Source organism: Melozone crissalis, unplaced genomic scaffold (assembly GCF_028551555.1).
Source record: "Melozone crissalis strain CALT ecotype California unplaced genomic scaffold, PUWL_Pcris_2 ptg000008l_1, whole genome shotgun sequence".
NCBI classification, from domain to species: Eukaryota; Metazoa; Chordata; class Aves; order Passeriformes; family Passerellidae; genus Melozone; species Melozone crissalis.
Window position 1 is genome coordinate 12179742 of NW_026535786.1, and position 27184 is coordinate 12206925.

General features: G+C 41.4%; 1 protein-coding gene across 2 annotated transcripts in view; it reads left to right on the plus strand.

Moving 5' to 3' along the window:
• The window catches only part of EPHB6 (EPH receptor B6), a 66419-nt gene extending 39608 nt beyond the window's left edge, over nt 1–26811 (plus strand). For both annotated transcript variants that reach the window (XM_054269802.1, XM_054269801.1), the window contains exons 5-17: nt 5070–5225; nt 6238–6576; nt 15088–15212; nt 16239–16401; nt 17169–17283; nt 20030–20085; nt 20197–20316; nt 20718–20965; nt 21862–22077; nt 23115–23264; nt 23413–23606; nt 24851–25006; nt 26045–26811. In XM_054269802.1, coding sequence (XP_054125777.1) covers nt 5070–5225; nt 6238–6576; nt 15088–15212; nt 16239–16401; nt 17169–17283; nt 20030–20085; nt 20197–20316; nt 20718–20965; nt 21862–22077; nt 23115–23264; nt 23413–23606; nt 24851–25006; nt 26045–26153 — 2147 coding nt within the window. In that variant the 3' untranslated portion in view covers nt 26154–26811. The remainder of the gene's footprint in view (nt 1–5069; nt 5226–6237; nt 6577–15087; nt 15213–16238; nt 16402–17168; nt 17284–20029; nt 20086–20196; nt 20317–20717; nt 20966–21861; nt 22078–23114; nt 23265–23412; nt 23607–24850; nt 25007–26044) is intronic.
• The last annotated feature ends 373 nt before the right edge of the window (nt 26812–27184 follow it).

The following is a 27184-nucleotide window of genomic DNA, read 5'->3' on the forward strand; positions in this document are numbered from 1 at the left end:
ATGTGAGTGGAACGGGGCAAGCAAATCCCTCCCTTATTCCTTTTCTTCACGCTTTTCTGTCTTGTTTAAAGTCTTTTTTTAGGCCCTTCCCTCAGAGGGAACCTGACAATCCTATTCTCATTTCACTTCTGAACATCTGAAATGAGATGTAGTCTAGTGTCAAGAACTTTCCATTCATTGTTCCTTGTCCACCCACCTGCAATCATGTATGTGATGAATGATCTGGCAGTGAGGCAACCAAGGCCACAGGGCTCTATCCACACATTTTAATTGGCTTATGTTTAAGGGAAAACAAAGAATAGCTGAACTTGGAAGGGATCTCTGGAGTACACCTTAAGCCCCTCCCTGCACAAGCAGGGTCATCTCTAGCAAGTAGGTCCAGACTATTTTTTAATTTCTCTAAGGAAGGAGACTCTAAAACCCCTCTAAGTAATCTGCTTCAGTGCTTGGTCACCCTCATGGTAAAAAACTGCTTCGTTGTGTTCAGAGGGAACCTGCTGTGTTGCAGTTTGTGCTGTTCACCTCTGGGCCTGTCACTGAGAAACACTGAAAAGAGCTGTCTTCTTCACTTCCTCCCTTCAGCTGTTTGTGCTCATTCATGAGATTGCTGGAAGCCTTCTCCTCCCCAGGCTGAGCAGTCTCATCTCTATCAGCCTCTCCTCCTGTGGGAAATACTCCATCTCCTTCATCATCTTTATGGCCCTCTGTATGTTAACGTCTCTAGTGTACTGGGGAGCCCAAAACTCAGCATGGTTTAGTGTTGAGCTTAAAACTCAACACAGTTTAGCGTGAGTCTCCAAGTGTACCCTCACCAAAGCTGAGTAGAAGCTAAAGATCATCATCCTTGCTGCAGAATTCCCTGAGGTGTCCAGGACCTAGAGTTCCGAAAGGCTGGTCTTGCTAGTTAAGACTGATGTGAAGAATTTGTCCTGTGTTACCCACATTTTCTCTAGTCTTCCTTGAGCCACTTCTCTTCTTAGAGAAACTCTTCTCACTTTTGACATCCTGTGCCAGATGTGATTCCAGGTAGACTTTGGCTTTCCTAGCCATGTGTCTACGTGTTTGGACTGTGCTTCTATGTTCCTCTCAGGCTACCTGTCCGTGCTTCTGACTCCATATACTTCCTTTCTGTTCTAGGAGCTCTGTTCAAACATGCAGGCCTGTTGGCATTTTTTGCCTGAATTTGTGCTTGTTGGGATGAAGTGCTTTTGCACCTGGAAGAGGTAATCCTTGCACATGAACTAGTTTCTTTGAGTCACTCTTCACTCCAGGGTGTTATCCCATGGGACTCCTCCAGATCACCCAAGTTGTCACATCTGCTTGTCCTGGAGTTCAGTGTTGTGAGCTTGCTCTTTGCTCTGGTCACTGCACTCTGGATCTTTAACTCCACCACGGTCACTGTAGCTAAGGCAGCCTTCAACCCTCACATCACCAGTGAGCCCTTCCTTGTTTGTGAGCATCAGGTCCAGGGAGACACATCCCCTCATTGCCTCCTCTATTGCTTGGGTCAGGAAGTAGTTCCCAATCCTTTCCAGGAACTTCTGGAGCCCTTATGTCCTGCTGTGTTCCTCCTCCAGTACAGTAGGCTGGTTGTAGTCCCCCTTGAAGATCCAATGAATGGGAGGCTAATTCCTGCTGTCAGCTCTGGGCTCCATCCAGTTTTTCATGGGTAAACATCAAATGCTGTCTGGTATAGCCAAGACATCAGTCTGCTCTGGTGTAGCACAGAGGACATGTGAGCATATTACTAAAATTTGTTTATTGGTGGAACAGCTGCAGTGAAGTTTTGTTTCTTCAGTTCACTCAGCTCTAGTGGAGTGCTTATTAATGAGCCTATGTGGCTGCTTTACTGTGCTAAAGTAAATAAAGGACAAGGGAATATTTGGCCTGGAGATGTTGGAAGGAAGAGATGTAAATGGCAACTGTATCAAAATTGCTTCATAAACAGGCCAGGTTCCTTCTTAAATGTGGTTAGGCTTTTTGCTTTTTTGTTGTTTTTTGGGGATTTTTTGGTTTTGGTTTTTGTTTTGGGTTTTGGTTTTTTTTTTTTTTGTCTACTGCCTGTATTTGAAGTTTTTCTCAGAAGCCTGCTACTTTAGTTGGTGGAAATATTCTTGTTTAAACTTAATTTACTTTACAGTAATTTACTGTAAAGTCACCTGTTCTCATGCTGTCATTACTCTTGAACCTAAATAAACAATTCTTCATTGAGTGACTCTCACAGTTCTGGGATTGCACTCAAAAATAGATGTGGCCTCAGTGAGTAAGAGATCTCTTAGGTAGCAAGGAATCAGCTCAGTGTCACAAGACAAAAGACATTGGACCCTGGGCAGTGCTTGGGGAGACAGCAATAACCTACTTTTGCATATGGTTCAGACATGTAATGCCAAGCACAGTGCATGGACAGTGCAATTAGATTTTGTGAGGCAGTTAAGAACAGGTACAAGTATTTGATCACTAGTGTTTGTTACACATAGCTGTTCCAGTGTTGTCCCTATAGCGGTGTACTGCATCAGTGATACAAGCAGATAACATTGTTAGCCATTAGCTGGCACCGTGTCCCTGTCCAGAGGCTTGTGTTCTTGCTCTGTGGGTTGGTTGGTTGGTTGGTTGGTTGGTTGGTTGGTTGGTTTTTACAAGCAGCTTTTGAATGTTTATGGTCACTTGGAGTGACTGCCCATAACATGGATGAAATCTTGCATGGCCTTTTAAGCAACAGAGGTGCTTTTAAGCCAATAGAGGTAACTTATACAGACTGCTTTTCTTTACTGAGGTGGTAAAGAAACCGTTTTGTTCCATTGCATAAAACCTACAGCACTGCACTTGTGCTTACTGCCTTTGGCTAATTCATCAACAGCGAATTAGCCATCTCTGCAGACCTCACCCCTCCATCCCCAGGCTCAACAGCAAGTTGCCAGTAGATGTTAAAAGAACTCTGTAAAAATAGATGTATCTATTTTAACACAACATGTTTATTTTTAAATTAATTTTATTTATTAAACACCAGACAAATTCCTCATTCACAGCTTTGCTAGCTTTCCATATGATTTGCAATTGGGCTAAAGGTGAATTTACCTGAAATCTTTTGCACTGTCCTTGTAGGGTAAATATGGTTTTGTACTTCCGCGGTGAAGTCTGTACCCTCTACAGATTTCCCTTTAGCATCACATACATGGCAGACATTACCATTACCTGTTCATTTTCATTATTGTGACTAGCAGTCAGAATGTATCATTAGTTCTAAGCTTCAGCAAAAGCTCAAGAAGGAGTTTGATGCAAGAAAAAACAGATGAGATAAAATTACTTTTAAGAAACTAAAGCCGTTCACATTAATTTCAGCATTCTCAAACTTGAAATAAAGAAAGATCCCTGAAATTTTAGTTGAATGACTTTGCAGCATATTGGATGAGAACTTCCCATTCATACTACTTGTAGTTTCGGTACAAATGCATATGCCAAGAAGTGTGAATATTATATTCTACATCTGTGGCTGTTCAGAGAGCCTAAAATTGAGTGAAAGGTATATAGTTTATGAAGTGGATAAAATCTTACATACTCTTTCTTGTCCATACATATGGACGTATCTCTCCATATGGGAATAATTTGATTTTCTGCTGGATAAAGGCCTGAAGACAAAGACAGTTGCACTTTTCTTAACCATCATCTATCACATGAAAAATTACAGTCTCTTCTTCCCCTTTCCTTTCCAAATGGCAATATATCACACACTGAGTGTCGTCATTTTTTTGTGCTGGAAAGAAACAGTGTTCCCCTATCTAATAGCTATCATTCAGAGTTACTGAAGTCCTCTTTGTGGTCTGGCCTGTTCCAGGGCTGATCACTCTTATCTGTGTACATGTGGAGGTTGCTCTGTGCATCCTAGAAGTGTTTTGACAGAGAGGATGAAGTAATACAAGAAGCATAAACCTGATGGGACTTCACAGATGTTTTTGGCTGTTATTTCTGGACTGTGCCTGTAGCCTCAAGGGGGATTGAACACATATGATTCTGATTTCATATAACAGCTCTGTACAATATTCTTCTCTTACTTGCTTTGCCTCTTTTAGGTAATTTTTGCTATCCTCAATCCATTGGAATATTCTGCTTGTTTGAATAGTTCTGCTTTTATCTGGGGTCTATCTGAAAGTTTCCCATTCCTTATAAATGCTCTTTATTGTGAAATTAACAAGCCAAATGTCAGCAGCAAATGGACTTTCACCTGAGCTTGTTAGTCCATAAAATCTAAAAGAGCTGTATCTATTTATATAGAAAATCAGCTTTAGAAAACATACATAAAAGCAGTAAAAGCTGTATCCTAGCACTTCTATATAAGGTCCAAGCACCTCCTATTAGGCCTCTTTGCCAAACCTAAAATGTGCCATACTCCCATATTGTTAATAAATTATTTTTTCATTTTTCATTTTCTTTCCCTGTAGGATGGATTTCCATCCTTGTTTCAACTTGTTGCATATACTTGTTGCATATACATGCATTTGCAGATTAAATTTGACTAATTAACATACTTTTATCCATTACTGGGAAGTTTTCAGACCTACAGGAAAAAAAATAGGACTGCCAGTCTTAGTGTCTGCTCTTAGTTTTAATGCAAAATCAGCAATGGTAGTGTATATTACTTTAAGCAATGAAACTGTTGTAGGCAGCATAAAAAATCCAATTTTGTGGCTGTGTTGAGTGTGGAGAAGGAGGTGTGGGTAACTGTTTGATATTTCAAGACAAATCGCTTGGCTGGGCTCCTTGACTTCTCCAATTTAAAAGCGCTTTGAGTGAATAGTGAGAAGACAATTATTTGAGGTGGCCAAAGCTGTCTCAGGACTGGTTCTCTTTCATCTGCCAGTGAATCAATTTAAGCAATTACATACAGAATAAAATAAACTGTTTTGAAATGGCAACTTGGACAAAATATGCTCCATAAAGAACCAAAACCAGCAGTAGCTCTATGCAAGAACTTCTCCCAGCAGCAGAAGTTAAATGTAAATTAGATTACAGTGTTTCTGAAATCTGAATTAATGATTTTCCTGCTTTTGCCTCTCTTATTTTCCTCCTCTTAGCTTGTGCCCCTGGTTTCTTTAAAGTATCTGTGGGAGATGACCCCTGCCACCTGTGCCCTGCCCACAGCCACGCTCCACTGCCGGGTTCCCGGGAATGTGTGTGTCAGAACCGGTACTACCGATCTGCTTCGGACAATTCTGATGCTCCCTGCACTGGTAAGTGTTTGGATGAAGTGTTTGAAAGCAAGAAGGGAAGTTAATGAGAGAGAAATGTGCCCAAATTATTTGGGGGAAGGGGTTGCAATTCCACTCTTCTCAAGACCTTTGAGACAACCCAAAACTTCCCTTTGCTCCTGCTCCTGACTACAGAGTGATGGTGTGAGAATGATGATTCTTGGGTTTCATTACAGCCTTCAGAGGAAAATGTTCTGTAAATAATGTTTCCCTTACCCCTCCCTGTTACTGAGCTGAGCCTCTCTGTCCCTCCCCTTCCCATCTTGCTTTGTGTCTGTGCCCAGGTTTAGCAGTGCAATTCTGTTGCCTACTTCTACCTTTCTGAACTTTTCACTTCTTAACTGCAGTGTCTTGCCCCATTCTCATCTCCATGCCTTCTTCTCACCCTCTGCATTTTCCTCCTTCTCCTCACTGTCTCTGTGCCATCGAGGAAAGTGTTGGATGCACAGGATGGGCACTTCTTGAGCTGTCAGAGTTTACCTCTGATGGCATTGAGGAATCTGGCTGGCACCAGGAGTAATTGCAGGCAAAACTGGTGTCCAGTTCCTGGAACAAATGCAACAGGCTAACTAGAGTCTGAGAAAGTTCAGAGATATTAGGTGCCAAAGGAGAGAATTACAGGTCTCAGTAGAGATAAATCTATACTAAGCTTGTGTGAAGTTTAAAATTTCAAGGGATTGGCACTTCCCTAAACAATGACTGTTCTTTTCGGGAAATTAAAATGTCACACCCTTGAAACAAAGACTCTTCTTTGTAATTTTGTTTGTCTAAAATGTGCTAATACAGTTGTTCCTTTGTTAATGTGTGTGCTTGATGTAGCAAAGAGTATGTTTTTCTTAGCCTTGCTCTTAGAAAGAACTGATGAAGAGTAAGAATGAGCAGAAGAAGCAACTTATTCTTCTATTCTTTTCTCTTTGCTTTGCCTCCTGCCTTCCCTTCCCTCACCTCTCTCCCATTCTTTCCTGGGATTTTGATCCTTCGTTCTGCCTTCTAGGCATCCCCTCTGCTCCTCGTGACCTCAGCTACGAAATCGTGGGCTCCAACGTGCTGCTGACCTGGCGCCTCCCCAAGGACCTGGGCGGCCGCAAGGACGTTTTCTTCAACGTGATCTGCAAGGTGTGCCCGGCGGGCTCGGCGGGGCCGTGCGTGCGCTGCGGGGACAGCGTGCACTTCGAGCCGCGCCAGGTGGGGCTGACCGAGAGCCGCGTGCAGGTCTCCAACCTCCTGGCCCGTGTGCACTACACCTTCGAGATCCAGGCCGTCAACCTCGTCACTGAGCTCAGCTCAGAAGCACCCCACTTTGCCACCATCAATGTCAGCACCAGCCAGTCAGGTGAGGAGACCCCTGCATCCGAGTCCCAAAGCTTCTACTTCTCTCTCTCTCATTTGATTTGCTTTTATCTGTTGAATCCTGGAGTTCTGTCTTTTTACTTGTGTCGTGTGCCTTTTTTTATCCTGCCCTGCTAGTTGCATAGTTTCACTTTTGCCCTTCTCATTCCTGTCTTACCTAAATGGGCTTTCCACTCTTGCTTCTTGGCAGAAAAACTCCAGTTTAGCAGCTGGTGTGATTTTTGGGGAAGAAGCTGCCCTGGAGAAGATTCCAATGGGAGATGTAGCACTGTGGGTCAGATGAGGCACATTGTTTCATTCTGCAAAGAGAAGGGATGCTACCAGGGCTTGATGAGGATTTTGTGAACGTCATTTTTCCAGAGAAGCTATTAATTTTCTCTATCCCCTACTCTTCTCCATTTCATCATCTTATTTTCCTCTTAATAAGAAACAATTTTTTTTTCTCTTTACATGGTAGAAATATTAAAATGTGTTTTGCAGTTATATTCAAAAATGTCGTGATCCTTGTAACTAGAAACTAAATGGTGGGGATGACTAAACTAACATACTAATGGGTTGTGTGGGCAGTCAGAGGAGTTCTGTTTCCTGTAAATATAATTTACAAGGACTGGAGCTGGAGAGAGACACATACATCCAGGCATAGAGTTCTGCTAAATGTCAGCATTAAGAGACTGGGCATATGTTGTTCTTCACAAGCATGTATAAGCTAATATGGAGAGGAATTATACACAGCTTGTTTAAGAGGATATAATAAGGAGTAATGTGATGAAGAGGGGAAGGAGGGGGAACATTTTGAACTGAGTGACAGAAAATGTCTGCAAACATTTAGAGTTGTGTAAATGTTAAACTGAAACAAGTCCCATATGAGATTCCAGAGTGTAGTGTGGAAACCCCTGCAAAACAAGGTTTTGGCAAAGCTCCAGAGAAGTGCTGTGAAACCAGATGTAGCATCATGGGCTTAGTTAAATCACGTCTTTTCATTTCTGTTTCTATTATATGGAAAGAAAGGGAATGTATATATACCCCCCAACTAATTTCCTGCTGTTAATAGATGCCAGAGGGTTGATCTATTTGTTCCCTTTGAAATGTTACCTGACAGACATCAAGTAGCAAAGCACCTCTAGGATCTCTGGTCCCCTTAAGAGGCTGGCTGCAAGTGGGTGATCAGTTTTTGTTTACAGTAAAATGTGGCTGGGTAATTTGTATGGTAATTCCAGGCAGTTCCTTTGGCTTCTCCTGGAGAAAGGTGGGTGTTCTATTAACGTCCTACAGAATTCTCTTTCTTCATGTTTCTCATCTCAGCCTCCTTTATCTATATCAGAGATAACTTAATTGAGCAGCTACTTCCTCCTCCTTCCCGGAATCACCCAGTCTACCCTCTTCTTCTGTTTCTGTTTGATTTTTCTGACCACTCCTCTTCCAAGTGTCTCACAGTGTCTTACAGTGTCTGGGTGTCTTGAGTATGTTGGGTACTCGTCTCTAAGATGCCTCTCTTGTGCAGTGAAGCTGTTTCAGGGGAGAACAGCTTCCTTAAACATCAGTGTGTACTGAGTGGCTTCTTTTTGTGTTGGGTCACAGTTTTTTCTTTCCTTGCTTTTCCTTGAGATCGTTAGGAGTGAGCTTGAGATGAGCTGCCCTCGATTTGTATTGACAGCTCATACTAACAAGGCCCTGCTTCCTCCATCACGTGGCCTGTCTCATCCATACCCCCTCCTTTTGATCCCTTCAGCAGCTTTTCACTTTATCATTGCTTGTTGATGTTGTGTTATTGTAACAATTATTATTATTTCTGTTATTATTATTATACAAGTAGAGATAGAACTTTGAGGATTTTACATGCTGAGAGAAAAAGGGTACAGGAAAACATGAAGGGTACCAAAAAAAAATCAAGGAGCAAAAAGAAAAAGGTACAGTGTCAGGATAAAGGGCCATAGCAAAATTTTTTCTCTCCACTGAATCAAAGATGACCCAAAAAAAGACCCTCCAGTCCTGTTTCTGAAGATTTTGCTTACTCATACATCAGTCTGAGTTCTCTCTCTTCTTGAAAATTGCTGGTCCAAAAAATACTCCTGCCCCTTTTTTAGAGGTATCTTAGGCAATGTTCTGTGTGGAAGCAATGCTACTTTTTCTTCTTCCCATGATACCTATTCACTCTTCAACTTTGTCTCCAAAACACTGTTCCTCTAAGAGTTTGCGTACCCCTCACGGTCTTCTGGCCTTTCTTCAGAGCGTGATAGGATCCCTTGGTTACAGAATGACATTTTTTCTGTGCAGACTGATTATGATGTTCCTACTCTTCAGTGACCATGTGCCTGAAATCAGAATTAGAAGGACTGTCAGTGAAAAACCTCCTTTACTGTAAGACTTAACCTGAAACATGAGAGCTGTTTGGATAGCAGTAGTGAAACCTGTTTGGATAGTAATAGTGTGAAATGCAAATATGATATGCTAATCACCGGAAGAACTGTGCAGAGATGAGACAAGAGAAGGGAATTGCTTTCAGCTCAGGTTTGAAGTGCTGAGGGTGAATACCTAAATAAATGTCAGGAAGTATAGAGAGATGTTGGAAGGCTTTTCCAGATAGCAGGAACCACATGATGAAAGGCAATTATGTAATTCTAATGAAGTTATACTTTATCACAGGTGTGAACCTGACACACAAAAATGCAAAGAACTTAAACTCCTACCATATTATCACAAAAAATAAAACAGACTAATCTTTTATTCAGTATTTTAACATTTTCAAGTGTACTTATCAGGGTAAACAAATATCTCTTCTCATGTCTAAGGACAGAAGTCAGGTTTTCATTTAAAGGACTGTGAAAAAACTTATTCTATACACAGCTGTAACTACCTGTAACTACCACTTTTTCCCTGCAAATTTCACTGAAGCATGTAGTAATGTCTGTTGCCAGAGAAATGCTACTGGACTTATTCGTTCAGGCAGTTCTTACATTCCTAGAAAGAAGAGGAAAAAAAGAAAGGCAGCAGAGATTTAAATGTTGGAACAAATCAATGCAGACCTTTAAAAGCAAGTGTATTGGGGTTTTAGCTGAGTCCACACATTCTGAGAGCTAGTAGAGGTATGAGTAGAAAGGTTATTTGACCAGGTTGCCTTGTACCTGTGAAAATATATGTAGCAGCCTTCTGCATCAGTGGAAATCAGAGCAGTGGGACCTGGCTATACCAAAAATCTGTAGCGCTGCAGAAATGAGTGCTAGACAGTCTGAAGGCTTGTGTAAGAGGATGAATGGGGACAAGGACACTTTTGGGTAGTGCCAGGAAGTTTAAGAGGACATGACAGAAGATGTTCACATGAAATGGTGTGGGAAGGGGAAAGGAATTAAATGCCAAGTATGATTATGAGATTGTGAAGGGAAATGATGAATTGCTTGAAGATGTTTGCTTTTCCAAAGAGAGCCAAAAGAGTACCGTAGACTTAGTTGGCAAAATCAGGGACAAAGGCAAGGCATTTTCTAGTTCAAAATGAGAGAGAAATAAGAAGAGAGCTGTCAAAAGCTACATGCTGTTGTGTTTTGCCAAGATGAAGCCAGCAGGTACAGCAAGTGGAGTGTGAGTGTTCATTGTCCTCTGAATGAAAGACATTGTTTTTCAAAGTCCTTAGCTGTCTGCTTATTTATGATCTAATTGCCAACCTGGAGCACTCTCCAAAGTTCCCAAGGAATTTAACTTTTTTGGTTTTTGTTCAGATAGGAACAGCAAAATTACTCTTTTAAGTTTTAATTTTTCCCTTAGTGACATTAGTGACATTTGTCAATTTACCCATCTTTAATAGATTTGCCCAGCTATGACTGGGAATTATTAATGGTTTCTATGGTCACTCCACAAAAAGGAACTATTCCAGTTTCTCCCTTTACTATGCTCAGTCTCTGCAGCATGAGAACAAAAGGGCTTGTTTTCAAAATTCAGGTTTCACTTACTGTTCAAATGAAGTCAGAAATCTTTTGAGCAAGTGTAAGTATAAAATACAAAGTAAAACATGGCACCTTGTGTCATAAAGGCTATTTTCCTTTTTATTAAGCATGAATGGAATGCATATACAAAAACTAATAATAAGAGAGGGAAGGGAAGTTAAAATAACTGACTAATTTGCCCTTTTAAAGCACTCTTCATCCATAGGGAGCAAAAGTACAAGGTTATGACAGAAGACAATCCAAGATACTTTTAAAGGATTTTGGGTATTTAGAGAAAGGGCCAGAACTAAATTGAAATGTGTGGAAAAATGTAGGGCATTTTCAAAATAAGGATAAGATAATAAACACATCAAGAAGGGAATTTCCATGCTGCATTCAGACTGATCTTCCTAGAAGATGATGTTTGGGAAACTGGACAAAGCTGTAAACAAAGCTAGGGGCTTCATGTCATCTGCTTGGAATATGAGGAGAATAGGATACCTGAAGAAGTAACAAAAGTGAAATATCCGTAAGAGACTGTAGAGACATGTTAGTGAACATTAGAGGCCAACTGAGGTTGATCAAACCATATAACTTCAGAAGATTGTGGGACAAGATGGAAGGGGAAGAAAACACATAAATAACACAGATGTAACACACAGGTCTTGGCAGGATTTAGTTTGAATGCTGGTGGAGTGATGACCCATGAGCCAGGTGTCTGATCTCCTCTTGTACTCCACGGGCATCCAGTCAGTACTGCTAAATGAGGGACTCCTCAGAATCAGAAAATGGCTACGTGTGGAAGATACCTCTGGAGAACATACTCTCCAACCTGTCTGCTCATCAGGGTCACCTCAAGCAAATTCCCCTGACCACACCCAGAACACCTTTGAATATTACCAAGGTTGGAGACTCAACAACTCCTTTGGATGAAGGTGGGGCTTAGCTGCCTGCATGTCCCTGTATCCTCTGTCCTTCCCTTATAGAGGAGAGGAGTGACATTTGTTTTCCACTAGGCCTCAGGCACCTCTCACAGTCACAAGGATGATTCTAAGGTTATCAAGAGTGCTCTCGAAATAACATCAGTCCAAAGGATGCATCCCATCAGGGACCATGGAATGCAGTAGTTTGCCTAAATATTCAGTCACCTGATCTGGCATGAGGAAGATCTTCCCAGCTGCAGACTTCCCCAAGGTCTGCACAACCTGGTGTTCCTAAAGGCAAGACTTGCTTATAAAGACTGATCACCAGGACCCTGCACCACCCAGCAGCTGGCCCCACATTTTCCCTCTTTCTACAACCAGCTCTGTACTTAAAGAGAAACCCTTCTTGCTTTTGACATAGAGAGCCAGATGTGATTCCAGGTGGGCTCTGGCTTTCCTAGCCATGTGTCTCCATGTTTGGACAGTGCCTCTATGTTCCTCTCAGGCTACCTGTCTGTGCTTCCACCCTCCGTGTACTTCCTTTCTGTGTCTGAGTTTAAGTAGGAGCTCCTTGTTCAAACATGCAGGCCTGTTGGCATTTTTTGCCTGAATTTGTGCTTGTTGGGATGAAGTGCTTTTGCACCTGGAAGAGGTAATCCTTGCACATGAACTATCTTTTTTGAGCCACTCTTCCCTCCAGGGCATTATCCCATGGGACTCCTCCAGGCAGAACCACAAAGGGGTCACATTGGCTCTAAGTATCTTCATGGAGTGTAATATGGGCTGAATGTCACATGCCAGAAATGCTCATGGTCTGCTGAGAATGGCACTTGGCTGTTCTCTGCAGAAGTGGGGATTGTCATGTGTTGTTAGATGAGTCTGCACTTCCTTCACATTCCTAACTTACCTGTCTGTTGATTGAGATAGATTTTTAGTCTTGCAGGCACATGTCTGCTGCCAGGAAAAAATTTGTCCTGCAACTGACAGCCCACAAAATATAGAAACTGGGAGTTGTACTTAACAGGTGTTTGGATTTCTTTGCAGCTTAGCTGGGTTTATGTGGGCAAGAATTTTCCATACATTTGCTATTATTTAAATTGCATACAATGAGAACTGCTTTTTCAGTCTTAATTAAAGATCTGATCTCATAGCATATTTTTGCTTAGAATAGAATAGAATAGAATAGAATAGAATAGAATAGAATAGAATAGAATCGTTGGAAATGAACCTGTAGTGGTCATCTAGTCCAACTGTCCAGATTGGATTGAATCAGACACTGTGATTTCAGCTGCCATTAGACAGGGACCTAACATGTCTATGTCTGTAAACCTCATGTAAAAAGCAAAGAATAAAACTGACAAATCAATATAGACCTGGACACATTTGTGTATACAAAAGAAAGTTTTGAAAGCAAAGTACTGTTATAAACATTTTTAAAAGTTGTCATGGAAACAAGGGAAGATACTCACCTAGCACTTCTGTGGAATTTTGAATGTCTATAGACATAAAATCTTGAACTTTATATTTCCTAATGTATTAACACTCAGAGAATAACCTCTGACAGGAAATATGTACTTACTCCACCAACAATTATGTTTGCCTTGCACATCACCTTAGCATTGATATTCAAACCATCTTAGTAGGAAGCTTTCAAAAGAGAAATCTTGCTATCTCTTTTCATTCAAGTGATGGAAGAGCTCCCTGGTCAGCGTTTCATAATTTTTTAGGTCCTTAAAAGACAGGCACACATGTATCAAAATCTAAACTATGTCTCAGAGAGACAGATTAAAGACAATCTGCCTTGCAGTGATTCATAGCTGATTTTATTTCTGAGTGTTTTTAATGGCTTTTGCTCTAAGTAGTGTCTGCTTATTAGGTGCAAATCACTAAAATTACTGTTTTTAATACAATAGACTGCAGTATCCTGGTTGCCTCCCCCCTGCCACCATCTGATTACCCTAAGTGATGGACATATCTGGATAATAGGAGCTTTCTAGAATGCTGTGACACATGGCCAAGACATACACTTGAGTGATGTTTTTGTTATTTCTTTGTTGATTAATTCTTCCAGGTAGGGGAAAAATTGGGGATCGGGGAGAAATGAGAAGCAAGAGAAGAATAACTTTTAGAGCTGGGCAGGAGAGGAATTGTGGGGAGATTTAATTCTGATCATTCTGTAAAATCGTAGAAGGAAGTAGACTGTTCCCTGGCAATGTAGCTCTGCATTTAGGTTTGCACCTCTCCTGTGTGTTTGCTTTGTGTCTCAGTGGAAGAGAGTTAAACTTTTGGAACATTAAATGTAGCAGAATCTATCTTGGTCAGATGTTAGGTGACCAGTTACCTCCTGACATTTCAATACAGTGTTATTCATTTGCATTTTAAATGCTACATACGGTCTTGGTTAATTGTCGCTCTCTTCCATTCTTGTCACAACATTCCCATTGGCAGGTGAGGTTGTTGTGTAATCTTGTTTGAAGGACGAGCAATGGTAAAAAGTAAAAGGAGTAACAAGGAGTGAAAGTATTTTATTGCTTAGACTCTTATTTTGTTTCATTTACATTTTTAACTTAGTTCCCACTTGCCTGAGCTGTTTGAAGCCCATCTGAAATATGCTTTTCAGAATAATTTTATCTTGTTATTAAAAACAATCTTTTTATCTTTTTCACAATTAATGAGGGAAGAAAATGCTATTCTGCAGGTTTTGATCATTTGCCAAATGTCTCTGCTTCATTCTTCACATCAAGGAAGTTTATGTCTATTTTCTAAAACCAGTGGGATTTGGTGGCAACTTTTCATTGGCATGCTTTTTCTGGAAAATTTAAATGTTGCTGAAAATGTTGCATCCATTAGGAAAATGAGGATATCCAGGCTGCTTACCTGTAGGTTTCTTGGCAGCGTGACATTTTCTTTGCAGAGAGAAAGCAAAACTTGAGAAGAGCTTTGTGGAAAAACAGGTGGATCATCTGAAATTGTCCTGAAATTTTTGCTTGGAAATCTCTTCCCAAGATGAAACTCATACACTCTTAGCTTTTGTATGAACCTAGAGAGTGTGCATGTGTGTGCAGATGGGTTCATGGATGGTTTTGGTAGAAGTGGATTTCCATTCTTTAGATTTCCCATTTATGTATATGAAACATGTATATGTGCATGTTTCATATACAAGGCCTCCATTACTCTGGTAGCCTATACTTGATTTTTTTCCCCCAGGAAAATAATTACAGTCTGGGGGAGGAGCAGAAGAGAAGTAATGTGCTCTGCATTTGTTTTGACCACTGTTGTATTCTTTGTCCAGGCGTGATCTTAAGGCAGTGGCATGGAGCACCTTCTCATCTTTCACATAAAAATTGCACATTTGAAGATCAGAATTATATTCCAGCTAATATATAGATAATTTCTTAACTCCTGTGCTGCATAATCAGTTGGATGTGGATTTCTTCACTTTCTTTCAGTCTGAGTTGCCAATGACTGTATCCCCCAGCGGAGTAATATTGTGCCTGGATTTCTTCTGGTTATTTTACAAAGTATTTCATAATGCAAATTAAGGAAAATTAAGGGAAGAGCTGGCCTAACTTAATAACTCATCCTAAGGACTGTTCAAATACAGTTCATTTTTAAGCTTATCCCTTTGCAATCTCTCCATTTTGTCTTTTGTTCCAGTCCCCTCTGCTGTGCCTATGATGCATCAGGTGAGTCGTACTACCAACAGCATCACACTGTCGTGGCCTCAGCCAGACCAGCCCAATGGGGTCATCCTGGATTACCAGCTACGCTACTTTGACAAGGTGAGCAAAAAGGAACACTGAGCACTTTCTGTCTGGGTGATGCACCCCTGCATCAGAATGAACAAGGTGGGAAAAAAAAAGTTTCAGTTATGAGGAAGGAACAAACTTTAGCAATACCAGAAGTTTGTGATATACATGTCTTCTGGCATCAGTCCATCTGCATTTCCCAGTCTTGGAAACATCTAGGGACAAGACAGATTTTAAGAAAAAAGAAGGTGCTTGTTTAAGCTTAAAAGCTGCAGCTAACGTTAAGTTTAGTATCAGCTGACACTGATAACAGTGGAAGGAGCTGAAGTTTCTAAATATATTTTCTGGAATTGAATTCACTGCAAATCTGTCATTCATTTATGAAGAGAAGTCCTGTGTCCTCATTTATGCCTGGACAGACATCTCTAAGAAATTTTATGAGAAGAAATGCCCTCTTTCATTCGCTAAGTGGCAAATACCTCTTTGTGTGCTGGAATTACAGGGTGGCAAATACAAATTTATCCTCCATTCTCATGTCTTGTGACTCCTAATCCATCTGACTTGAGGGGAAGAGATATGTGGGGCTGTTCCGACAAACTCCCATTCCATATTACTAGTCTTTCAAAGAAATACTTCTGCACGATTTTGCAGGGCTACTATTTTTTAGTGGCAAAAAGAACTGCTATTTGTGATAACGTGTCTAGCAGCTTCCGGGATACAGCTTTACATGTGTTCTTGCTCTGAATTCTCCTGGGAGAGTACACGAGTTTGGAGTTTATAGAAAGTGAACCATGGGACAAAGTTTTGTCTTTCATTTTTGTTTAGATTGAGAGTCTTTAGCAGAGCTTTGTGGGAAGCCCAGGCCTGGGGGAATGAAAAGCAGCAGTGAGGAATGAGTAGTGTGAGAGGAAGTAAGGTCTGGAATAGCAGCTGTTGTTGGGAGGCTCTGTAAAGGTTCAAAGAATATTGGGTTGACATGGAAACTGTCATGCCTTGATGAGGAGAGTGAGCAGTGTAGGCAGAAGTTTCACATTCCTTTTTGGTCATTGACATTCACAGGCAGAAGATGAGGATAATTCCTTGACCTTAACTAGTGAGACCAACATGGCCACGATATCAAGTCTGAGCCCAGGGAAGATCTATGCCTTCCAAGTGCGCGCTAGGACAGCAGTCGGCTACGGCTCTTACAGTGGGAAGATGTATTTCCAGACTTTAACAGGAGGTAAGTGCTGCCTTTTTGTGCCATTTCAGGTCTGCACATGATCACCTTCCACTTGCCTGTGTCCCTGGAGTGTATTGGCTTATCCCCTGGAGGACTGCTACCAGACACTCCTACTCAACTTGTATTTCTGTTTATAATAATTTGGATATGTAGATTTGTTCACTTAGAGAAGCTTCATGTTGTCAGAGGGTATTGTTTATGCTACTGCCATACTCCCCAGCCCTGCTCTTTGTTGCCTCTGTGCTTCTCACCAGCAGGAGCAGTGTGCCAGTAAAAATCTCTTTAGGGAGATGTGGCAGTACATAGCACTATATACTGCTGTAGTTTGGCCCTCAGCTGTCATGGGGACATCTTACAGCTGAAAACTCTGAGAATGTCTAAAAGACAGGTGGGACAGAGGACACAAAGGTAGATTGGACACAGGTATATGTGCGGGAGCTTGCCTTCCAGCAGGATCACCATCCTTTTGGTATGGATCAAAGGTATTGGCAAGCTACATTAATAGGGGACAGTGGGATACAGCCCAGGTGTAGAGCTAACCTGTTCTTTAGTGGCTTGTCAGCTGTCAGTGGACCAGGGAAGAGAGAGGAAGTGGATTTAGAGGGAACACTGGCTTTTCAGATGTAGGAAAGAAGGTGCTGGAGAACCACAGTGACTGGGGAGCAACGGCTGGTAGGGCTGGAATTATGGGAGAGATCTCTGTGAGCAGAAGGGAAGCTGCACAGTTCCTGTCCTCTGCATCCATGTGTGTGTGTCTTCCTTGGCAGGGGAGCGCTCAGAGATGGTGCAGGACCGACTGCCGCTGATCGTGGGCTCAGCGCTCGGGGGTCTGGCCTTCTTGGTAATTGCTGCCATTGCCATCCTTGCCATCATCTTCAAGAGGTGAATTCCTTGACCTGCTCATGTGCACTTCAGACAGTGGAACTTCCTTATCCCTGCAACATAACCCCGTCCCAAGGGAAACAGCCTGATCTGCATTTATCCAGATGCCCTTGAGATGCCATTCTCTAATTAAGGAAAGATCCTGCCCCATTACTCCTATCTGAGGAGCCTCTCCTTTGGTAAACCACTCATGTACTTAGCTGATATTTGGCTAGTTAGCAATATGAACACAAGGAAAGCATTTCAAAGCTGTTACTCAGAAGGTACTTAAATGCATCGCTGGGAAGGAGGGACTGTAAATTGCAATTTAGGCAAGCAAGTGTAGAATGAAACAATGTAGTGGAGAAGGACTGGTGGAATAAGTATGCATATCCAATTATTTAGAAGGTGATAAATACCCTTTCACCAAGGACCAAAACACAAGGGCTCATTTGCTGAAGAATAAAATCTATTCAACCCCAATGGTTCCATGGAACACTAGCTCATAAAATACAGGTTAAAGAAAGCAAATACCACTTTCCATTTTGAAAAGAATAAAGGGCATATAAAAGATTGTCGAGATAATCTGTTACAGAAAAAAAAAAAGAAAAAGGACAGAAATTTTAAAGAGAAAAAGGTGAGGGTTGCTATTTTTATAGAGGTACAAAAGTAAACAATGGGGGTTTTGTTATTTGGAGAAAAGAAACAGTCATTACCCGCTCCTTGAATTTACTGTGGTTTGAACTTAATCCCCTAGATTGTCAGTAATGGATTTCTGTGTCTCTGCTCTACTGTGCCTCTGCACAAGAGGGACTTTTTAGCTTTTTCTGCTGACCTAAAAAAAAAATGTATAAACTACTTAACTTTAGAAAGTGACGTCTAGTTTTAGTGATTTCTTTTTTGTTCTCTTCCCTTTTCTAGATTTGTTTTCTTCTCTTTTGTATATTCTCTTTTAATATTTTTCTTTCTGGAAAGAAAAGAATTATCACTTATTGTTATATTTTAAATGTTGCCTCCTTTTGTTGCTTTGAACTGTTAAAAATACAATTTTTTGTTCTAGCTGGAAATGTGATATTATGTGCACAACTCAATAAAGCATATATTTTTCTAAAAAAATAAACCAAACCCAGAATCAGTTAATATTACCAAAACTGTGTTGGGGAAAGACATTAATGGCACTTGTAAATATACATATGAGGAAACATCATAAAAAATACATTCATTTATACTTAAAAAATTATGTACAGTTAATAGACAGCTTTTCAGAAAAAGGGGAGATACCAAATTTCTATTTTAAATTTGTCCTTGATAAGAAAAGTTTGAAGATGCAGAAAATGAGGAACACCAGATGAAATGAGTAGTTCCTTAAAAGGTTGAACATATGTAGAGTCAAATGCTAAGACTTTAACTTGTTTTTGTAAATTGTTGGTACACATTTTTCAGGCAATATGCACTGTGAAACATCTATTTTAGCTAATTGCTTTGTTGTCTTTTTATATGGAAAACAATTATTTTGTTAGATAATCTATAAAAAACATTATTGTAGACCTGACTTTCAGGTTCAACAGCATAATTAGAGCTCTTAGGTATAGGCTCCCAGCAAAGCTGATTTCTTTGCACAAGAGAAAAAATTTTGACGTTAAAACTGTCTGTGGATTTGAAAGCAGAATTTAAAGAGATAAGTCTGACAAGTAAGAATAATACAGTTAGCTGTTAGAATGTCAGAATTACTTATGTTCATAAAGAAAAGTAACATAATGTTTCATGATACTTTGCCTTCAAATGCTAATTGAATCAGCAGCTAAAAGGTCTCATGCTGAAACAGCAAAACATGAGTTGACACAAATCCATGCAGACAGCAGGGATACTGCAGGATACTGTAGAGTTTGATTTGCAGTCTGGTCTAATTAATAGGATGATTGGAAACTAGCATGAAACGTACTTTTTTTTTTTTTTTTAATGAGAACTGCTTGGAACAAAGGAAGTAGCTTGAAACTGGCAAATAGATTTAGTGCAAACAAAGAATAGAATGAAACTTGTAAAATAATTAGATTTTTGTGGGAAATAAATGATTGAATCATACACATTCAGAAGGAAAATGAAATCTGAGAAATGCCTGTGCTGAGAAGGATCTGTGCTTACTGGAAATTAGATGCATATATGCAATAAACCTACAATAATAAAGACCATACCTGTTTTGACCTGCACATGCAAAAGTCACATCAAGGAACAGATTTCCATCTGTTTGGGTCTGTGTGGTTTGTTTGGGTACCATACTTATGAATAGAATGGCCAAAGTAAATGCTGTTAAACAAAGCCAGGAGGAAAAATAATTGGGGGAGATCTATACATAGAGTAAATGGCTCTTAGAATGTTTTTGAAGAACTTAAAAGGCATCACAGAAGAAGGCATACATTATAATTGAGAAGAATAATTTGTTGTAATTAAATTAAATTAAAATGCAAATTTAGCCTGAATAGCAATAAAACTTCCAAGGCAGTAAAGTTAAACTGTAATATTCTTTTTCAGGATAGTGTTGAAAGCCCTATCATTTGTCATTTCTAATGTGGGGGTGCAACAGTGGTGTAAAAGCCACCACATAGAAAACAAGCATGCACTGGTTACCAGGAGATGGGCAGGATCTTAACATCCATCTTCTACCCCTAATGTGAAGGATTCTCTGAGCCTTGCACTGAGAAGCCTACCCCAGCATCTGATGAGAGACTCTTGTGTGTGTTTTGACTTTCCTTTCCTTTGTGTCCTGCAGTAAAAGGCGAGAGACCCCATACACAGACCGCCTGCAGCAGTACATCGGTGCACGAGGTAAGTGTGAGCAACAGATGGCAAGGGCCTGTCTCCTTTTAGGACTCATTAATACCTGTGTGTCTCAGGGTTTGATCCTGGTGATGTTTTGGGCTGTTTCCCCCACTGCAGGACTTGGAGTGAAGTACTACATTGATCCTTCAACCTACGAAGATCCCAATGAAGCCATTCGAGAATTTGCCAAGGAGATTGATGTGTCCCTCATCAAGATTGAGGAGGTCATTGGATCAGGTAGTGTGAGAATCTGCAGAGTGTTTGAAGTGCCTTCTTGTTCACCTTGAGTCCTGGCACAGTACTGGCCTGAAGTGGACCCATGGATCCGTGGTACATCAAGTGTCTCAGGATATCTAAATCTTCATTTTTACCAAAATTCATTTTAACCTACTAACTCTTAGATGCTGGCTCAAAGCCAAATTTAAAACACCCTTTGAAGACTCAAAACTCCTCATTTGAACACCAAAGATGCAGTAGTCTCCAACCTTCACCAAAAATTTTGCCTTAATCTAAAGAGCCCCATAACCTCATTTGTATGCATTGCCCAAAGTCATCCATAGTAGAATGCTTTAGTACATCTGAATAAAATCCATTGCTGTGTTTCCTTACTTGAGGTGTGTTTCTTCCCTCCCTGACAGGAGAGTTTGGAGAGGTGTGCTTTGGGCGCCTGAAACACCCAGGGAAGCGTGAATACATGGTAGCTATTAAGACCTTGAAGTCAGGTTACACAGAGGAGCAGCGGCGGGAGTTCCTGAGCGAGGCCAGCATCATGGGGCAGTTTGAGCATCCCAATGTCATCCACCTGGAGGGGGTGGTCACCAAGAGCCGACCAGTCATGATTGTCACAGAGTTCATGGAGAACGGATCACTGGATTCCTTTCTCAGGGTACCACAGAGTCTCCCACAACCACTAACCTCTTCATCTTGCTGTGTGCCAGTCTCAGACCCGATAATTTTGCCTGTCCTTCTTCTTCACCCCTGTCTCCCTAAGTCCTCAGTTGCCCTCTTCAGGTGCAATAGAAATTATAGCAAATAGCCACAGTAAGTGCTTTCAGGACAACATGGTGAAAATACTCCAAGGGCTCAACAAGCATATAAAATTTCAGTATTTCAGACTTCTTCAGTAATTAATGTAAACAGTGCCAAATCTTTGTACACACCCTTTCAGTTGCTTATGTACATGTTCCAAATTTTTCCTTTGTAATAACATTTTTCAGACTTTATTTCACAGAATATTTTCTAGTTTTAACATTGTGATGAAGTAATGAAACTTGCAGTTATTTTTGGATTTCAAGTTTTCTAGTAATGAAGCACAAATGTGGACAATCTATGTAGTATAGCTGCTTCAGTTCTCCTTTTTATTGATTCATGTGTTCATTCAGCCAGAAATGCTTTGGCAGGTACCATTTGAATAGCACATTGAGTAGAGCTGCATAGAGGCCATTGTGAAGATCTTAGTACAAGCAGATTTGTCTGCACACATTGATTTAGCCATCTTAGTGAGGTTAGGTGTAGGATGCTAAAGGGGGATGTGGCCCAAAGAGGAGGTTTGTCTTCAGGAAAAGTTCATTCACCAATGTCTGATTTTATTTGAGGTTCATTGCTTTAAGCCCACCCTCCTTTGTTATGTGTTGTCCTTGAACCTGCAGATTTGGGCTGAAATTAAGATTGCGTGTTCTCTAATTTCATACATCCACATTGTTACCTTGCTCTTTGTTGCTCTCCCCTGTTGGCTTGATGTTGTGTGGCCATGAGAGCCTGTGTTTGCCTCGTGCCTTGCAGCAGAAGGAAGGGCAGTTCAGTGTGCTGCAGCTGGTGGGAATGCTGCGGGGGATTGCAGCCGGCATGCGCTACCTGTCAGACATGAACTACGTGCATCGTGACCTGGCAGCACGAAACATCCTGGTCAACAGTAACCTGGTGTGTAAGGTGTCAGACTTTGGGTTGTCCCGCTTCCTGGAGGATGATGCTTCCAATCCCACCTACACGGGGGGTCTGGTGAGTCACTGCTGTGGTGGGAGTTGTGTGGTGCTGACAGAATTTTTCCTGTGTTCCTCCTTGGTTTGGTGTACCCTCTTAATTCCGTCTTAAGACCATAGAGAAGCATGGAGTAGAGCCTTCTGTCTTGTGGGCTATTTGTTCTAAAGCAGTAAAAATGAAAAATAACTGAGTACCTGAGCCACTCTGCCATGTGAAGTCTCGGTGCTGTTCTTTGTGGCCTGATGGTGAACAGGTCAAACCTCACAGCCTGATGTAGCTATTATCTTCCCCCTTTCATTAGCTTTTTATAGGAAGGATAAAGGACCGAAGGAGAGATTACAATCCGGTACTGCCGCTCTTTGAAGAAAGAGTTGGGCTTTTTCCTACAGAAAAGATAAATGACCTAAGTGTATTTATGGGCTTACAACCAACCATCAAATGAGCTTATTGCCTATGAAGTTGTGACACCTGTCACACATACTACAAAAAGTGTGGGAGTATAGCAGGTGGATTGAAAAAGAAGGGGATGAAGAATTCAGTCACTGAAAAGTGGAACAATTTTTAGATCTGTGCATTTTGAAGAACCAGCACCTGAATGGTATTTAATCTTACAGGTCATACCTGCAGTTAGAGAGGTCAAGATGGAAAGGGAAATGAGTTAATGATAGCTACTCAGTGTATCTGTCCCTAAGTGCTGCAGTTTGGCATTATTTAAATGGTTTTAGATTTCCAAATGATTGTGACTCAGGAGGATTCTGCTATATGCCACTTTCAAATGCTGCGAAGTAAAGCTGTGAAAGTATAAAATCATGGGATTTGTAGCATCATGGAGACATGATTCTCTCTTTTCATTTATACTTGTCAGCAAAACAAGGTGGAAACCTTGAACATAGTATGAATTAAAACCAGCAATGTTTCCAAGACCAAATCAATGGAGCTGTCACTCCGTGCTCCAGGCTGTGTTGTGCTGCTAACATCTGATTGTTTCAGTGATGTTTTTTTCACAAGCAGTCCTTATCTCGATACATTCTGGTTGCTTTCTGTCTGCTTGCCAGGGCTGCAAAATCCCCATCCGCTGGACTGCCCCTGAAGCCATCCAGTACCGCAAGTTCACCTCCTCCAGTGATGTCTGGAGCTATGGCATTGTCATGTGGGAGGTGATGTCCTACGGTGAGAGGCCTTACTGGGACATGTCCAATCAGGATGTAAGTTTTGGAAGTGGTGAGGATTTACTTCTGCCTGCCTGTCCTGTATCAGTTCAAGCAGAAGAAAGCCACACACACCGAATGATTGAAGCTCTTTTGTTTTTTATTTTCCCAGTTGTGATAAAGCTTTGTTCTTCTTTTCCTGCAGGTAATTAATGCCATTGACCAGGACTATCGCTTGCCACCACCTCCAGACTGTCCAACTGTTTTGCACCTGCTGATGCTTGACTGCTGGCAGAAGGAGAGGGTCCAGAGACCCAAATTTGAGCAAATAGTCAGTGCCCTGGATAAAATGATTCGCAAGCCATCGGCCCTCAAAGCCGTTGGCACTGGGACCAGCAGGTGAGATGGAGATTTAATGCAAAATAACAGGACTTGTCTCTCAGTAGGCATCATGAGGAAAGGAAAGCCAGAAATCAGGCTATATCGTTTTTTTCCTAACCCGGTCATTTGAGATTGGGAACAAACAGGAAGTGGAAAAAAAGAGAGGAAGCAGGTTGGAAGAAGTGTATATCCTGATTCAGTTAACGGGGAGCTCTGAGTGCTGAATATGACAAGGAGAAAAATCTCGATGAGTTGCACTGAGATTGAGTGACTGAGGGATCATAGGGAATGAAGGGAGGGACACATCTGGGTGCAGCAGCATGAGATATTCTGTGATCACACCATATTATGTGAGCACAAGAGATGATGAAGAAAAAGAAGACCTTAGCCTATGGAGGGAAGGAAGTCTCTACGTGGGAATAATTAGAACTGCAGCTTACATCCCATATTTTCCCAACTGCATTTTGCGGTCTGATGGAACACGAGGCAGGAGGTCAGCAAAGAAGAAGCCTCTGGAGGGATAAATGGTGCCAAGGTTAGTTGGCTGCTGGGCTGATGACGAAATTACATCCTGCTGGCCTGGAGGGGTTTTCCCTGTGGTTATAAATCTTGTATGAGTGGAATGCACTCCACAGCTGGGGAAGGGGAAAAGTATCTAGTGATGCCCAGTTTACTAAAAGCAGCACCTAAAGAGTGTTAAAGCTCTGGGACAAGTTCAGATGATGAGGAAAAGAGCAAATACCATATGTAAACAGTAATCTCTTCAGCCTTTTAGTGCAAGTCTTTTATCTGATGGGTGTTGGAGCTGAAATAATGCACTCATTGTGTCATAGGTCACTATCTGACCAAAAGAGAACATTTAGGAGAGAGAAACCTAGTCACAAAGGTAAAAAGGTATATAAGGTCTCTTTCAGAAACCTCCTCACTGCAGTTCATTGCCCAGCTAATAGGTCTAGACCAAGAAAATGTGGAAGGATCTTGGGCAAGAAGAAGAGAATGTGTCTGAGAAAATAAAGGCAATGGGAAGGGAGAATCAATTTCTTGGGTTGGTTGATTGTTTTCAGGCAGAAAAAGGGACACTGGAAGTCTAAAAACAGCACATCAAGGTGGGACTTCAGGAGCCAGGGCATGAAGAAAAAATATTATTGTTCTTCATTCTGTCCTCTTTGGAAGCTGCATTATCTCCCTCTCATAATTCTTATTTTACTAGTGTGCTCAGCTGATGCTGATAACTTGGGTTTTAGAACCTGCCTCTTTTGCAGACCATCTCAGCCTCTTCTGAGCAACTGTCCTCCAGATTTCCCTTCCCTTAGCAATGCCCACGAGTGGTTGGATGCTATCAAGATGGGTCGCTACAAGGAGAATTTTGACCAGGCCGGTCTGGCTACGTTTGATGTCATATCACGCATGACTCTCGAGTAAGTAACAGAGCAGGGAACAGCAGATACCAGACACTAAGTTTTCCATGCAGAAAGTGAAAGCAGTCTGAGAAATTTGCTATATGGAAAATACATACACATGGAAAAGGAGAGGGAAGCCAAAGCAAAGTAGCTACTGTTGCTTGCATATTACTAGGGTCTCTGGACGGCACCCATGCTGTGACACATTTGTAACCTGTATCTGCAAGTAGCAATTCTGATCCAATGTGCATCAGAAAATGTATTGTCAGTGTTGCAGAGAGCCTGTTTATATCAGAGTGTTCATGGCAGCTAGCACTGATAATAACAACCACTTTTAAGCAGATGTGTAGAACCAGCCACACCATATACTGTGTTGAAGTGTTATGTAAAAAAGAGGATCCAGGAAGACGAACATTCTTGGAATCACAGAATGGTTTGGGTTGGAAGGGACTTTTAAAGATCCTCTAGTCCAACACCCCTGCCATAAGCAGGGACACATTTAAATAGATGATGTTACTCACAGCACTGTCAAACCTGACCTTGAATGTTTACAGGGATGAGACATCCACAACTTCTCCTGGCAACCTGTTTCTGTGTCCCACCACCCTTCCTTATTTCCAGTCTAAACCTGTTCTCTTTCAACGGTTTCAAACCTCTGCCCCTTGTCCTGTCACTACAGCACCTAGTAAGAAGTAATTCTCCATCTTTCTTTTAAGACCCCTTTATATATTGATTGAGAAAGTTCTTTCTGGAGCCTTCTCTTCTGACTGAACAACTTCAGCTCTCTTTTTTTCTGTACGAGATCAGCCCTCTGATTCTTTTTTGTGGCCCTGTTTCACTGCTTCCTTTTGTACCTACCAAGTTCTGCCAACAACCCCTCCACCCACACGCATTTTTCAAGCAAAAGCAGAAACCTCGTCAGCTGTTTCTCAGACACAGATAGACACACGCACATATCCATCCACATTTATTTGCATCTACAGCAAAATGGACTGAGACTGTTCAGAACAAGCAGTTCATTTTAACAACTTCTGTGTCCTCTGTTCCTTTACGCAGGGATATCCAGCGTATTGGAATCACCCTCGTTGGTCACCAGAAGAAGATTCTAAACAGCATACAGCTCATGCGAGTCCATTTGAATCAACTTGAACCAGTTGAAGTGTGATGTTTACATCATCCTCATTCCACTAGTCTCAAACTCTGGAAAGGTCCTGGGGGAATTCAGAGCGATTTTCAATGTAAGGAAAAGATGTCAGTATGCTACTTGAAGACTTAATGCACCCAGAGAGTGCACACCACGTGTCCTGTTCCATGAACAAAAACCAAGCCTGGCCGTGATTTGAAAGCAGAACTGAATGACTGGTGACAATTACATGTGGCTGATGTCATACATTGGGAATGGGTTTGGGGAGGGAAGGTTGTAATAACACAGGGTGGAGATGAAATAATGGCTTGGACAGATCACAAGCACCTGTTGCCTATTGTCTGCCAACTAAAGGTATCTGACAACTTTACAAAGTCATCCGCAGGCTTTATTTATGGCTGAGAGCCCAGCAAAGCTGCAAAGACATAATAAAGGCAACAAAAAATTAGCTTTTTCTTTTCAGAAGAGTGCCATTGCGGTGTGAAAGATTATTCCTCAGATGGAGATGAGCATCAGGCTATCACTTGGTGTGCCAGCTCAGTTCGGAACTGAAGTTCCAGCTAGTGCACAGCATGTGGTAAGCAAAAACAGATGTCACCTGGTACTCAGGTTCAGAGTAAAGAATCGAAATTCAGTGCTATTTCGTGTGCAGTTCTTGGGTCTGCTCCATGATGGGAATTGCTAATCTTTTGTGCTGACGTGAGGAACAGTCCCATCTCTATTTATGGGACTGCAAGAGAATAAACAGTGATACCTAGAATCCATCCTGCAAGACCTGCAAGTGAAGGGGGAAACAAATAGGTTCTGGTTCTCACAAGCCCATTCTTGTGAGGAAAGGCATAACCTGTGATACATGGAAATCCTGAGTACCCAGGTCTTGGGTTTTGCTTTCTTCTGAACCCCATACAATGAAAAGCAGAATGACAAAAATCTGAAACTCTTTGCTGCTGAAAAATACTTCCTCTTTTTCTCACCCTAGCCATTAGGGACAGTTTGATTTTTTTTTTTTTTAAGAAAATGCAGACATGCAGTAGTCAACTTCAAAAAGACAG